We start from the raw sequence: 14,800 nt of genomic DNA, 5'->3' as shown, positions 1-14,800 counted from the left end.
CATTTATTCTGTTTAAGAGCTAATGAGAAAATAAAGGACTATCCAGAGTGATAAGAAAATCAAGCAAGAGAGGAAAAAAAAGGAGCACAGAAAGGTAGAAAAGATATAAGGATCTTTCTCTTTTGAGGAGATGGCATTCATGGAGCTGACTTTCTGCTGTTCATTGGATATTATCTCCTACCCATTTCCGCCATGTTAGATAATTCTATACACAAGTATATGCTGTTGCTTTTGCATAGGAGGTGTGATTAAACACTATGGTGAATGTTTAAATAAAAAAAAAATTTACAGTAAAAGACACATTGCCATTGATCCCCCTCAAAATAGTCCCCCTCATTTCAAACACACTTATCCCATCATCCTTGCCACTTTCTGAAGCAGTTCTAGAAATCCTCTTTCATGAGTGTCTTTAGTTGCGCTGCCGTGGCTTTCTCGATGTTTGAAACATTTTGATTTTGGGGAAGAGCCAGAAGTCACGTGGTGCTAGATCCAGTGAATAAGTTGGATGAGGATACACCTTAATTTTTTTTTTTTTTTAAGTTTATTGGGGTGACAATCGTTAGTAAAATTACATAGATTTCAGGTGCACAATTCTGTATTACATCATCTATAAATCCCATTGTGTGTTCGCCACCCAGAGTCAGTTCTCCTTCCATCACCATATATTTGATCCCCCTTACCCTCATCTCCCACCCCCCACCCCCCTTGCCCTCTGGTAACCACTAAACTATTGTCTGTGTCTATAAGTTTTTGTTTCTCATTTGTTTGTCTTGTTCTTTTGTTGTTTTTGGTTTATATACCACATATCAGTGAAATCATATGGTTCTCTGCTTTTTCTGTCTGACTTATTTCGCTTTGCTGTATACCAGAAGCAATGTGTGTCACGGAGCATTTTCATGATGGAGGAGGATTTATGGCACACTTTAAAACACACCTTCTCTCAACCATAGCTCACACCCAACTGGCTGCACTGAAACTTGTCACGCACTGTTACTAAGGTTCAATGTGCCACTTCCTGTGTTGAAGATCGCCGCCTTTTCACTGGATGGAACTTGGCAGCAACATTCAGTGTATTTTGTGATCACAATGGAAAGGCTCCCACATCACTTCTGGTACGGCAATTTCTGTCAAATAAACACAGTACAGTGAGTCCTCTTCCACCTTGTTTACTGGATCTGGCACCGTGTGACTTCTGGCTCTTCCCCAAAGTCAAAATGACCATGAAAGGTAAATGTTGTGAATCAATTCAGGACCTTGAGACAACCATGACAGCTTAATTAAAGACACGAAAGAGGACTTCTAGAACTTCTTCAGAAAGTGGCAAGAATGATGGGATAAGTGCATTCGAAGTGAGGGGGAGTATTTTGCAGGGGATTAATGCAATATGTCTTTTACTGTAATAATTTTTTTTAACGTAAGCATTCACCATATTTTTTGATCCTACCTCATATATTCCCTCATTGAGTGCTTACTCCCCTAATGATGCTGGTACCAATTTTAGTCACCAATTCCAATATGTGTCTGGGTTTTCCCACACCACCAAGAAATTCTCCCACACCAGCTAGGTGATCTATCATTCAACTCAATTCTGACACTACCTGGAAATAGCATTAAATTTCCCAGATTGAAGGATCAGTGTCACAAGACTGTCCTCCACTTCAGATGCCAGTTGCAAGTCCAGATTGTTACCTGTGCTGCTGACCTAGTGGCTATAAATCAGAGGGTTCCCATGACCTCTCCTTGGGTTCAATTAATTTGCTAGAGTGGCTCATACCATGTTTCCCCGAAAATAAGACCTAGCCGGACAATCAGGTCTAATGCATTTTTTGGAACAAAAATTAATATAAGACCCGGTATTATATTATATTATATTACATTACATTACGTCACATTATATTACATTACATTACATTATATTATGAGATCCAGTCTTATATTATAGTAAAATAAGACTGGGTCTTATATTAATGTTTGCTCCAAAAAATGCGTTAGAGCTGATTGTTCGGCTAGGTCTTATTTTCAGGGAAACATGGTAGAACTCAGGAAACCAGTTTATTCACTAGATTACTGGTTTATTGCAAAGAATATTAAAGGATGCAAATCAACAGTCAGATGAAGACATGCAGAGGGCAAGGTCCCAAACAAAGGAACTTTTGTCCTTGTGGAGTTGGGGCCTGACATGTGACATGTAGGAGAATTCTGGTTCCCTGACGTGGAAGCTCTCTGAAACCCCTCCTTTTGTGATTTTATGGAGGCTTCCTTATGTAGGCATGGTGGATGAAATCATTGATAATTGATTAGTTGAACCTCCCGCCCCTCTCCCCTCCTGGGAATCAGGGGCTGGGACTGAAAGTTCCAACCCTCTATTCATGGTTGGTTCCCCTGTCAACCAGTCCCCCACCCCAATGTTTAGGGGATTTCCAAAAGTCATAACAAACCCAGGTGTGTTGGAAAGGGGCTTGTTATGAATAACAAGACATCCATTTCACCTTTATGGCTCAGAAGTGATTTCAGGAACTGAGGACAAGAGACCAAATATTGCAACAAAAGATACTCCCATTGCTCTTATCACTCAGGAAATTCCAAGGGTTTTGGGAGCTGTGAGCCAGAACAGTAGACAAAGGCAAAAATACATATTTATGACAAATCACAATATCATACCCGCCTTGTGAAGTGGCTGTCCAGATGCAACTATCTCTTTATTATAGAGAAGAAACCAAGGTCCAGGCTGTGTCCAAGGTCACACAGACTTAAGTGGCTGAACTGGAACCGGCATGTTGACCTCTTGGCCTGCTGTTCTTTTTGCACCCTGTGTTTCCCTTCCATAGGCTTTCCTTCATGTCAGTGCTAGCATATGAATTGCTATTCCCACACATCGCCATTGATTCAGCTTCTGTAATCTTTCAAGTCCAGTTCCTAAACACCTTTTTCTTGAAGAATCCTCTGTTCTTTTCAACCAAAATATGCTCTCTATTCTCTGAGTTCTTATAGCAATGGTCTACATATTATCACGTTCTACGCTGTATTAGTTATTTGGAAACACACATACCCCAGTGAATGGGCTCCGGTGTGTATGGGGGTGGCAGGAGGCGGGGAGCATGTTTCCTGGCTCTGTGTGTCCTCTAGCACATTGCCCTAAGCACTGTTAGCTCTGCACAGTGTTGTTTTTATTTTGTTTTGTTTTGTGTTTTCTCAGTGAAAGGCCGATATTTGAAGTTTAGAACAGACATAGGCCTTGCATAATTAGGAGTTTGGTATCTAATTGGTATGACATGGTGCCAACATTAAATGAAATTTTGAAAAACAAACAGTTATAATCCCAACATCCTGAAACTATATTCATTTGTTGTTGTTGTGTTTTTATTGTTTTGGTCCATGCACAGGAATCCTTTGTGCATACTTTCAGTTTTAAAACTGATCATGGTATAATATTTTTCTATCATCGTCTAAAAATTTTGTATTTATAAAGTTTTCATAATTGTAATTTTCAATGGCTGCATGATAAACTATCATATAGATTTTGGAATTGCATCTGATCTCTATAACTTTATTATAAGTAACGTTGTGATAATATTTTTACTTATGGAACTTGTTTCCTCTGTTGAATACATTTCTATGATAGATTTTCAGAATTACTGGGTCAAACAGAGTATAAACATTGTGAACGTGTGTGAGTGTGTGTGTTGTACACATCTTGCTATGTTGCTTTCTAAACATTTGCTCTGGGCCTGGGTGACAGTGATCTCAGAACAAGGGTACTGCAATGGGTTGACCTTCTGCTTTCTTGGTGTCTCCAGGTACAACATCCAGGATAAGGACACTTTCTTTGATAATGCCACCCGTAGCCGCATTGTAAGTAAACAAGTTAATCAGATGCGTAACCTGATGTGGCGGGCCCAGGAAGGGGTGGGGAAAGACCAAGTACCCAGTTTGGCAGGGCATCCTCTTGTCCGCCCTGCTACCTCCCATCCTCATTTCCTTGGAGTTGCCTAGCAACTGAGAGGCATGTCCAGGAGCTTTCTAATCCCAGTAGCAAAAGAAATAGCAAACAACTGCCCTCACTCAGTGTTCAGAGGAGTGTCTTCTCTCTAGAGTTGTCCATTTAGACTCTTTTTGGAATCACAGAGCTTGTGGGAACTTTTAGCTAGTCAGGTGACACCCTTGCTTTACAGTTGAGGAAACTGAGACTCTGAGAAGCAATGAATTGAAAAAAAAAATTCATGCAGATTGTTAGTGTCCAAATGAGGGCTCATTGCTGGGCCGTCGTGCTTCTTTCTTCACCCCGAAGGAGTCCTGTGCATTTCCATGGCAGGTAATTCTAGAGCTAGCCAGTTTGTCCAAAAATAGAATTACTGGACCGTTCAATAGAAAGTCAGAATTCATGATCGTAGTTGTTCTTCTATAGTCTGTTTGATTATTGAAGTCAAGTTTTTGCATTTGCGGGATGATTGACTCCCATCAAAATCTGTATATGGCCTGTGCGCCCATGGCCCCAGTCTGAGCTGTAGGGTCTTCATTCACTGATCAGTTTATTCTCTACCCACCTAGAGAGCATTTATGGACAAAGGAGAGAAAGAGGAGCCCAAGGAGACTGCTACTGTGGAAACACGGCAGTGTGTTTCCATTAATCCTTAGGAAAGAAGTTAAGTTTTAACAGCAGGGGGAATAGAGATTGGATACCTGGCAGGACTTTGGAGTCAATAGGGTGATAAGAAGGATACGAAGGAACAGGTGATCAGAGGCCGCTATGACCATGTCCAAGGCACACTGAAAATATGACCTTCGCTCTGCAGGATGGTCAAGAAAACACCTCAGGTCCCTTAACCTAGTGTTTTAGGCTAGATTAAAATGAGCATATGATTTCTTTCATCTTTTTATGGAAAACAGCATAAACTTCTCATTTTTTTGGGTTGAAGTTATTATAAGCCATTTAAATCTCCCTGTGGCTTGGGTCTCAAGTCTGTGGGATAGTTATAGGGTGTTGTGGAGATTACCCAATAATTGCTAAGTGCTTGTAAAATAATACAATGCCGCATAAATACTGTTCTTAATTATTATTGCTGTTAAATGACTGTACTGTATTAAAAGTGAATTAAACATTCTGCTGGAAGTTATTTCCTTACCACTTCTCTTGGTCTGTGGCTCGAATATGGAAGTGTGAAAGATGATGGAGTAACACAGCTCCCATTCATCTCTTCTGGAAGCTTCTTCCTTCCCCTCCTGCCCTTTTGCCACTCCACCCCACACTGTGGAAAGGGGAGAAAGGGCCTTAAGTTTTGTCTTGGGGTCTACTCTGCCCTGGGGACCTCACCCACATGTGTAAACATCTTCCCTGGGCCCCCATCTTTGTGGGCATCTGAGCAGCCTAGCTGTTTGTCCCAGAGTAGATTTCCTTGCTGGGCATCTCTTTATAGCCAGGGACAAGCTTGGGACCCATTGGAAGGAATGTTTGGCCAGGAGGTTTACGCTGGCCCACCTGTGTCCGTTTGCTCTGCAGGGAGTTCTCTCAGCACCCCTCCTTCCTATGTGAGAAACAGAGTGCCCTGCAAGCCCCATAGTCCAGGGCTTTGTTGGTCCATTTAGGCATGCAGTAGGCATGGAGCAGGCAGCCTGCTGTGTGCCAGGGTGTGCTCTGAGACATGGAGCCTTGGGGAAGTGTCTGACATATTCTGATTGGGGAGGCAAGATGAGGACTCAGGAGAAAAAGAGAAATAATAATACCAATGGCTAACATGTAGGTGGCCATTTTCCAGTTTACAAAGTGCTTTCATGGTTCCTCAAAGTAGCTCTGTGACGTAGCTCCATTACAAAGGAGGCAACGGACCCCCAGGGAGCTGCTCAAGACCCCTCTGCTAGGAGCCAGGACTAGAACCAGATCCATCTGCTCCCCTGTCCTGTGCTTTCCCCAGCGTGTACTAATCAGGCCTGGTGGACAGGACACCCTCCTGGCTTTCCCTGAGGTTTCCCCAGGGCGTGCAGACACCGGTCCCAGGGTTGACCCAGGCGCCTCCTCCCTAACCCTCCAGGGGGCGCTGTGGGTCTGGGCTCCCTGGTGGGTTTTCCTTACCTCGTGTAACTGTAGTCAATTTATAGCCCTTTCCTTTCTTAATTTTTTCAGGGTGGAGTGGAGCGGGGGAGTGTGTGTGAGGGGGTTGATCCTTTGTTTCCTCAAAGCACTCAAGTTTGAGTGGGTTTGACATGCCATCCATGAGCCTGGCACATGCTTGTTTCCCCCCCCGCCCCCTGGAAATGGGTCCAGCGGCCTGGTCCCCCGCCCGCCCCCCACATGTGGTGATGCATGTGGTCAAGGCCCTCACAGTTGTGCTGTCATCCGTTTTAGGTGCACGAGATCCTGAAGCGCACAGCCTGTTCTCGAGCCAACAACACAATGGGTAAGGACACCTTCCCCCACCCGTGGGCCCAGTGTTGACGGGGTGCGGAGGGGGCCACAGCTGTCTTTTCAACAACTCACTTGGTGGGCAGCAAAGAACAAAACAAGCCAACACCCCACACAGAGGGGACGAGGCTGCTTTCATTTAGGCTGGGAAACCCTGCTTTGCCCTCCAGGAGCAGGGGGCGCCCCATTTCTTGGTGGGGCTGGGGCTGCTCCCCACACTGCTATATAACTTCTCCCAGATCTTCATTCCAGAAGAAAGACATCTTAGAGGCCCTTTATTCAGCATCCCCCCTCACTTTATGTATGAAGAAACTGACTCCCAGAGAGGGTGAATGACTTGTCTAAGGCCACACGTTAGTCTGAATGTGCCTCTTCTAAGTTTGACTTTCTTGTCAACCGAATCTGGCTGAGTCTGTTTGCCTTGTGGTTTGTTTTTCAAACTTGAGGATATTAGTTTCTAAAGCAGAAACCTCAGCGTTTGGGAACTTGCAGTGTAAGGCAGGCAGTCCAGATGCTGATGGATTATGTGGAAGATACACGTGATGGCAGAGGTAAAGATGTGAGCCGACATCCATAAGTGCATGTCCTTTCCACAGGAATCACTATGCAGGCTGAACTCTCTTTCCAGAGGTGCTACCATCACTCAGAATTGTTTTTGAGAGAACTTCCTTCAGCGTATACTCTGTTGTGACAAATCTTTGTTTTTTGAGGCAGCTTTGAATTGAAAAAGAGCCCAAAGCCATTTAGAGACAAGTCTAGTGAATAAGGTAGGCAATGAAGCTGCAGAATAATACTAGCGATGACAGCAATAATAGCTAATATTTGAGAGCTTGTTGCAAGGTTCATAAGCTGCCTCCGTACAAGGGAACGGTATTGAAGAAGGAATCAGAATAGTGCAGAACCTCTCAAGGAGTCTGTTCTGTATGACTGTTTGCTTTGATGTCCTTATCTTGCTACAAAATTCCAAATAATACTAAGTTTTAAAAATCAAATCTTCTATGTGCTGTTATTTGGAGCACGGTGCTGCTGAGGCAAGGACGTGAGTCAGCGAGGTAGATTATCCAAGTTCCATTTCATAGAAAGGACTGAAGCTCTCCGTTTGAGCAGCCATTTGTCCTTGATTACAATGACAACAAGAGGAGTCAGGAAGTCCTAGAAAGTATTTTGTATTTTCTTATGGCCGCTATCAAAGTTCTTAAATTTGCCCTCACTTCTTGACCTGCCTTTTGTCCTCTCATACCCTCCCCAATTTGACCAAAACTGCACCCTCAGATGGCATAGGTGGCTTCTTCCTTCCCACATTTCATGGCCTTTTTCTTAGTGTTCACCTTCCTTAGCTTCCTATATCCTTCTCAGCTTTCTTTTACTGAACCTCCGTCTTCTGAGTGTTGGTATCCAGGAAGGGACAACTGATCTAATGAGCTGCTATTGTTCTGTTGCTGCCTCTGGACTACGTTTTCTTTGGTTCCTCGCCCCTCTCCCATGTTGTAGATGTTTGTCTTCTGCATGTTCCTTTAGCCTCCTTACTCTCTATACACTTGCCACCATGCATTTCTAGTTCCTGCTTCTCCCACCCGTTCCAGCCCGGCATTTCCAACTGCCAGATGGGTAACTCCACTGAGATGTTCACCAGAACCTTAAAATCAGTAGATCAACATGTCCATTTATATCCATTGCCTCTCTCTCCGTTTCCCTCTCTTTGTCACTCCTGCTTCTATTCCTGTTAATGTGTCTACTATCTTCTCTGTTTTGCTCATGCCGTTGCCTTTGCCTGAATGTCCTTCCCCCGGTCTCACCCTTGCCCATCCCCAGACAAAGAGCACTGTCCCACACGTTCTCCTTTAATGACCTCTCGTCTGAACTCCTATCAAACTCAATCTCTCTCTTAATATCATCTCCTTGATTATCTACGTCCATGGCTTAGACTCCCAAGACAGTCCTTGAGATGTGTCTGAATCATCTTTTATGCCCCAGTGCAGCTTGCTGTCAGCCTTGCACATTCTGCTTAGTCGTTTTGGTTTAGTGAGCTAAGCATGCCGAACCGGCTAGTCTCATAGCAGTAGCTGATGAGTTCCTCACTTTGTGTGTCCTTGGACAGATGACTTCTCTGCAACTCAGTTTCCTTTTATGTAAAGTGGGGATAATAATATCAAGTTTGAAGATTTTTTTGTAAAAATTAAATAGGAAGCTGTTAATTTGTTTTATAAATGGGAAAGTCCTTAAAAACTAAAGTTTATTTGGGGAGACGGTCTCCAGAGTGTTGTAAGGTCAGTAGAGACCCTTTTCTTTTAACACTGAATTTTTTTTTCTTTTGAGGATCTGAGCTTTTTGGTGATGTCTCAATGTCAAACATCTTAAGGATTTTGTTGTTGTTGAGTAATTTTCAATTTTTTTTTCTTTTTTGACATTCATAAAACATTTCTTGAGCGCCTGCTATGTGTCACATGATGATATAGAAACTGACAGATGCCAAGATGGATTTGACCTAATTTCTACCCTTAAGGGGCTCTTAGTTTAGCTATGTGGACAGACATGTAAACTGATAATTATGAGATAATCTGGTAGGTACAATAACAGAGACATGTACAGAATGCAAAGGGAACACAGAGGAGGGAGCAATTAACTTCCATGTACACGTCTAGGTATCAATGTAAGTTATCTAATATCAGTTTCATAGCCTGAGAGAAAGTAGGCATGTCAGTAATTCTCTTCTCTAATTATAACTGATAAGTGACTTGTCCAGGGTCAAATACTGAGTTACTGTCAGAATTGGGTCTAGAACTTGGATTTCCTTGTTCCACTTCTATTTCCACCGTCTTTGGGATGCTACGAACTAGGAGCGGAGTTGGGTTGAGTCTTTGAAGTTTGTTACTACAGAAACAACAGTTATCTAGTCATCAATTTATAGACTCTAGAATTGGAAAGGATAGCCTACCTTCGTTTGACATCTGATGAATCTGAGGTCCTAGGACACTTCTGCTAGTACCTTGGCAAGGAAACATGGAGAAGTGAGTTTAAGTTCTGTCTCCACTAAGTTGTTCGATTGTGGTAGGCTGTATTGTGTCCCGTAGCCTCAGTTTCCCTTCATTTACAAAATGATAAAACATGAGGCTAACAGATATTGTAAAGTCTCTTAGTGCCATTTTAATATAATTTAAGGCTTAAACAAGCAACTCACTGTACAATACATGTTTAAACCCTATTGTTGATACCTGTATTTCAAGCATGGACGTTATGAAAATTAAGTGGTGAATTATGTTCTATCTAGATTCTCCATCTATAAACTCAACATCTTCATGCAGATGCCCTGAAACCATAATGTGAACCAAAAAGAACATAGAGATTTTACTTTGGGAGAGCAACACAGCTCCCATCCATCTGACCCAAATCTCAATAGACTCGCTCTCTCAATGTCTCAAGCCAGAAGCTATAACACAGTACTGTTGGGTTGACCTCTCAAACATCTCTAAAATTGGTAAAGGTTTCTCTTCACAGCCATTATCTTTGTCCACATCAACTGCATTTTTTTAACCTGAATTACTATCCCAACCACTAAGCCGTCTTTCTATCCCAAGTTTTGCCCATTTTTAACTCATTCTACATAATGTAGCCTGTGTGAGCTTTTAAAAATGCAAATCTGATGATTTACTGACCTGCTTGAAATGGTAAGATAGATCCATATTTCCCTTAGACACAATGCAAACTTCTTAGTAGGTACATATAGTTATGGACGTGATTTTTATTTTCCCCCCAAATTCATACACTTGAGCCCTATCTCTGACCTCACACCCCACATAAAGCAAAGTCTGGCATTTCCACAGTAGCTGCTGATGATTTACTAGCTTTGTAACAAGGGACATATGACTGAATGTCTCTGCTTCCCAGGAGAGGAGAACCCTGAAGGCCAATTTTCAAGTTGTTTGACTTCTGCCTAGGAAAACCAAGTCCTTTCTAAGCTCTTTGGCCAATCTAAACCATCTTACCGAGAAGATCAGGAAGAATGAGAAATATGATAATACTGTGAATGTCATGATAACATGGACCTTTGAGCCATGGGGTAAATTTCGATTTTGTTGCCCTTCTCTCTGGTTGTACAGAGAAGCACAAAGGGCATAGACTTGACTTAGATTCCGCCAGACAACTGTTGCTTCATAAAAAGAAGGAAAAAGGGAGAATAGGACAGTGCTTGGAACTGTTTCCCAAGGTATTTTTATTGATCCTTCACCCTTGAAATTAACTTTTATATGGTCATTACTTTTGTGAGTAACTTACAAAGCTTTATTCCCCTTCCCATTGTACCCAATTACAGTGGAAATTAAAGGATGGGAAAGATAATAAAGATTAGAATTAGAAGGTGGAAAATATACTAAAGATAAATCAGAAATACTCCCATTTATTTAGTATTATGAACTTTTTCAGTGTAGAAAATACATTGTTTTGAATGCCTACTTTTGCAAAGCAATGAGCTATATACAAGTTGTATGTATTGAATTATTTATATTCCTGTCTTGTTCCATAAAATTTCTGAAGTGGCTTACAAGAAAAACAATAAAACGGCAGAATATAAATAATAAATTAAAAAATAAGAACCAGGAAAAGCACAAATTAAAATAGAATGTCAGAACTCAGAGAGAAAAATAGAATACAACCATTCAAACCATAAGGCCCTCTTGTTTCCGCATTTGGGCTGCAAATTTGACATTGAGCCAAAGTGAAAGGGGAACATGATTAGTAGCACTTGATGTCCTCAGCAACATCTTTCTGTGTAGACATTTTTCTAAAATCTCTCATGCTATTCTCTGCTTTCTTATATAGATCAACATATATTCTGTATGTAAATGCACATACGACCTTTTCTGGATGATTCAGGATCATCACTAAAAACATAAGTTTATTTATTTATTTTTAAAAATATTTCCTCAAGCATCATCAAACTGTTACTAAAGTTGTTTGCCCCACACTCTCTGATTTCTTGAATTTTTGACTCTGGTAACCTCCCTCCTTGAGGTTTTCTATATCAGTTTTATTTTGTTGTTTGGGAGATAGAAAAACAAGCTTGTAAGAATTTGGGATAAAGAGAGAGTGAAACTGCATTAAGGGATGGTCTGGAGGATTCTACTGTGGTTAAAGGTATATAACATTAGGAATAGGTTTTATGAAATCTAGATGCTTTTTCTTCTGGGTTCTCTGTCGTGAGGACTGAGATAACCAGATAAGAGATCTCTGTACAAATAAGGTATTACTGTAACCAAATAATAAGGACCCCTTGCAAGTGTATTGTATGCTTTTCAAGGCACTTTCACACTTATTATCTCATTTGATCCTTTAAATTACCATGCAAAGTTCAACAGATGTTAACTAATTTCACAACAGAGAAATAATGGGATGCCCAAGGTTAGAGATTCAGAGCCATAATTGAACTTGTTTTTTATTTTTTATTTTGGCTTTTCTTCATTGTTCTTTAATCAGTTAATAAATGGATGAAGTTATTGGGGAAGGTTTCTCAGAGAGTTGGAAGCTGAGATCTTCCCAATGTTTCATCTATTCATTCAATAAATATTTATTGAGCACCTACTATGTGTCATTCACATTCTAGAACTAGGGAATAGAGTAGTGAATCCAACAGCCGCAACAAATACCAATCCTTGCCTTTATGGGACTTACTTTTGAGGTAATATTTGAGAAGAGGAAATAAGCCACATGGCTGTCTAGCAAGAGAGATACATGAAAAGAAAGCAAATAATAGAAAGGATATGCTGAGGGCCACTTCAGAGAATCAGTTAGGGTCCCAACAGGAACAAATGACACACGCAAATCAGGAAAATTCCGCATGGGACTATTAATAGAGAGACTATTTGTAAAGGCTTAGACGGGGAATTTCTCTCTTATTTACCCCTGGAAGTGAGGGCTTATGGACTAATGTACACATGATGTTCAGAGACTAAATATATTAGTGACTTTGGGTTCTGCATAATGGTGGTAGCATGTGAGGGATCACACACTTGGCCCAGACCCATGATGCCTTCTTCATCATGACGTAGGGTCAGCAGTCAGGACCCTGGGAGTTTACCCCATCACGGAATGCCTTTCAAGTGCACTTACCATGGAAAGAAATGCAAACCTCCTTGGTCATGTCAGAAGAGGACAGACACCTTTCCTGCTCCTGCATGTGGGAGTTCTTGTTGCCTTTTCATGGACAGAAAAACTACAGATTGATGGAGCTACATTTTCATAGACATTTTGGTGTCAGAGCATTTACACAAATGTATGCTTTGGGCATCTCCTCTCCCCACACAGGAGACGATGTCTTAATTATTTTGACCGAAGCCAGACCGTGTTGTGTGCTGTAAACATCTGGTTTATCATTCATCCAGCTGAACTGGTTTATATTTTGTTAGAAGAAAAGGCTTGGGATTAAAGGCATTTAAGTCATTAAGCACATGTCAAGACAATTTGGTGATGGGTAAATATAGTCTCTGTTAAATGCACCGTCTGGGGGCTCTGGTTTAGATTTATGTCCGGCTGGAGTGCAGGGATGAAAGCAGAATGCCGGGTGGACTGGGCCCTGTTCTGGGGGGATCAAAACCAAATGGGTTTTCAGGAGTTCAGCACCGTTCCTCTAAGTACCGGTCCCAACGGAGCAAAGTTTCCTTTCAGTTTGGCCTGGAGGGAATAGAGCTGTAGTCCCTGTCACCCAGTGTCACTTGCAGATTTAATGAGACTCTCTCTGGGAGGCAACCCATAAACTGTGCTTTGATTGAACCCTTGTGTCCGGGAAACCAGAGATGTCTTGGAAGCTAAATGCTGGGGCTCAGGTTTGTGTTGTGAGTGTGTGTTTGCAGGTACCAGTGCTGGGCCTGAGCCCACCCTGCTCTGTGCCTGGGTGCAGAGGACCTATGGGTGCAGAGGACCTATGGGTGCAGAGGACCTATGGGTGCAGAGGGCCTATGGGTGCAGAGGGCCTATGGATGCAGAGGGCCTATGGATGCAGAGGACCGATGTTGCTGGGCCTGGCTGGGTCAGGCTGTGCTGAACTGTGGTCAGGGCCAGGCAGCGAGGAAGCACAAGTCTTCCTTTGGGGATTACCATTCGAACAGCAATGGTATGAAGTACCTGGTGATTTGATGGGACTTAGGGATCAATGAAGTGGTCCTCAGTGAAGTATGCTTTGTTTGGGTTGAGGCACTGCTTCTGTCTGTGGGCCGAGGAAAGAAAAATGTCCTCCATGCTTTCTCCTTCTTCTCGGCCCCCCTTCTGGGAGTAATAGGACGAGAGTTTGGGTCTGTCTCTCCCTGGGTCTAGAGCAGAGAGGAAGGGCTATAGATGTGATCCTAATGAAGAAAGCTTTGCTGTTATGGCCAGATGGATGGTGCGTGATGGAACCAATTAGCCCATTTTTGCTGAAAAGAAAGGAAAAAATTCAGAATTTCAATTTTCAAAGCAGAGACTCTTTTTAAAAAAACGTTTGATTATTTTCTTCTTCTTTCAAACTGATTTCCATGCTTGTTTGGGGGTAAAATCTTGGTTTCTGAAGTCTGTGGGTGAATTGAGAGGCCCAAACAATTCCCATTCTTGGGTGAAGTCGTGGATGTATAGTTACTTTTCCACTTGCCTCCCTGCTCCCAGTTCCTCCCTCTTTTATGTCCTATTCCCTCGCTCTGACCTGTAGACGCTGATTTGGATCACCCATGTGACACCATCTGAAAAAGAGGAGGACATGGGGACAGAGACACATTCCCTGACAGTGTGTAGGGGCGATGGCTATCTGGGTAAGGATGGCATGCATCAGATTGGCTCCAAGGCAAAGAACCATCTGCTGGGCTTCCCCTCTTAAGAAGTGGCCTAATGACCTGAAGTTTGAAATCTCTGCATCAGCTTAGGTTACCAAAGAAAATGGGAGTAGTGAGGGAGGTGGGTGCCTGTGATAAATGGGAAGAGACACTGAGAGAAGTTTAGCCATAGGGTGGTTACTCTTAACAACTATTATCGCTCTGTGTGGCAGCAGTGAATTAGGTGCCATCAGAGACACAGGTGAGAGGGGTGTGCTCTCTGACCTCAGGTACCTTGTAGGCCTTTGGAGGCACAAAACAATCAGCAAAGCCCTAGCAGTGAAATGAGCTATTCCCTTGAGGCATGCAGCTCCGAGGAAGCTTTAGTTGAAATGGGGGGGGGGGGGGGGGATACACACAATGTTAGATCTCCAATGATCTTTTAGTGGATCTGGCAACAGGACCCAGGAGTTCAGGTTGTCAGCCTAAAGCTCTCAGACTGGGCTACTGTGCGTAGCACATCTGAGAATCAGCAGAAGAGTTCAACACCTGTTTAACTTTTCCTGTACAGTTTTGGGACTGTCTTCAGGGTGTACACCGCTGCCGTGGCAACCATGGGGTGTGAATGCGGGAG

General features: G+C 42.5%; 1 protein-coding gene across 1 annotated transcript in view; it reads left to right on the top strand.

Annotated features, from left to right (window-relative positions):
- The window catches only part of ANO2 (anoctamin 2), a 309,076-nt gene that overhangs the window by 99,553 nt on the left and 194,723 nt on the right, over positions 1-14,800 (top strand). Inside the window, exons 6-7 of the mRNA XM_074326158.2 lie at positions 3,798-3,852; positions 6,341-6,392. Coding sequence (XP_074182259.2) covers positions 3,798-3,852; positions 6,341-6,392 — 107 coding nt within the window. The remainder of the gene's footprint in view (positions 1-3,797; positions 3,853-6,340; positions 6,393-14,800) is intronic.

Source organism: Rhinolophus sinicus, chromosome 1, assembly GCF_057876585.1.
Source record: "Rhinolophus sinicus isolate RSI-liver-muscle chromosome 1, RSI-T2T, whole genome shotgun sequence".
NCBI classification, from domain to species: domain Eukaryota; kingdom Metazoa; phylum Chordata; class Mammalia; order Chiroptera; family Rhinolophidae; genus Rhinolophus; species Rhinolophus sinicus.
This window is presented reverse-complemented; position numbering and strand designations above follow the sequence as displayed.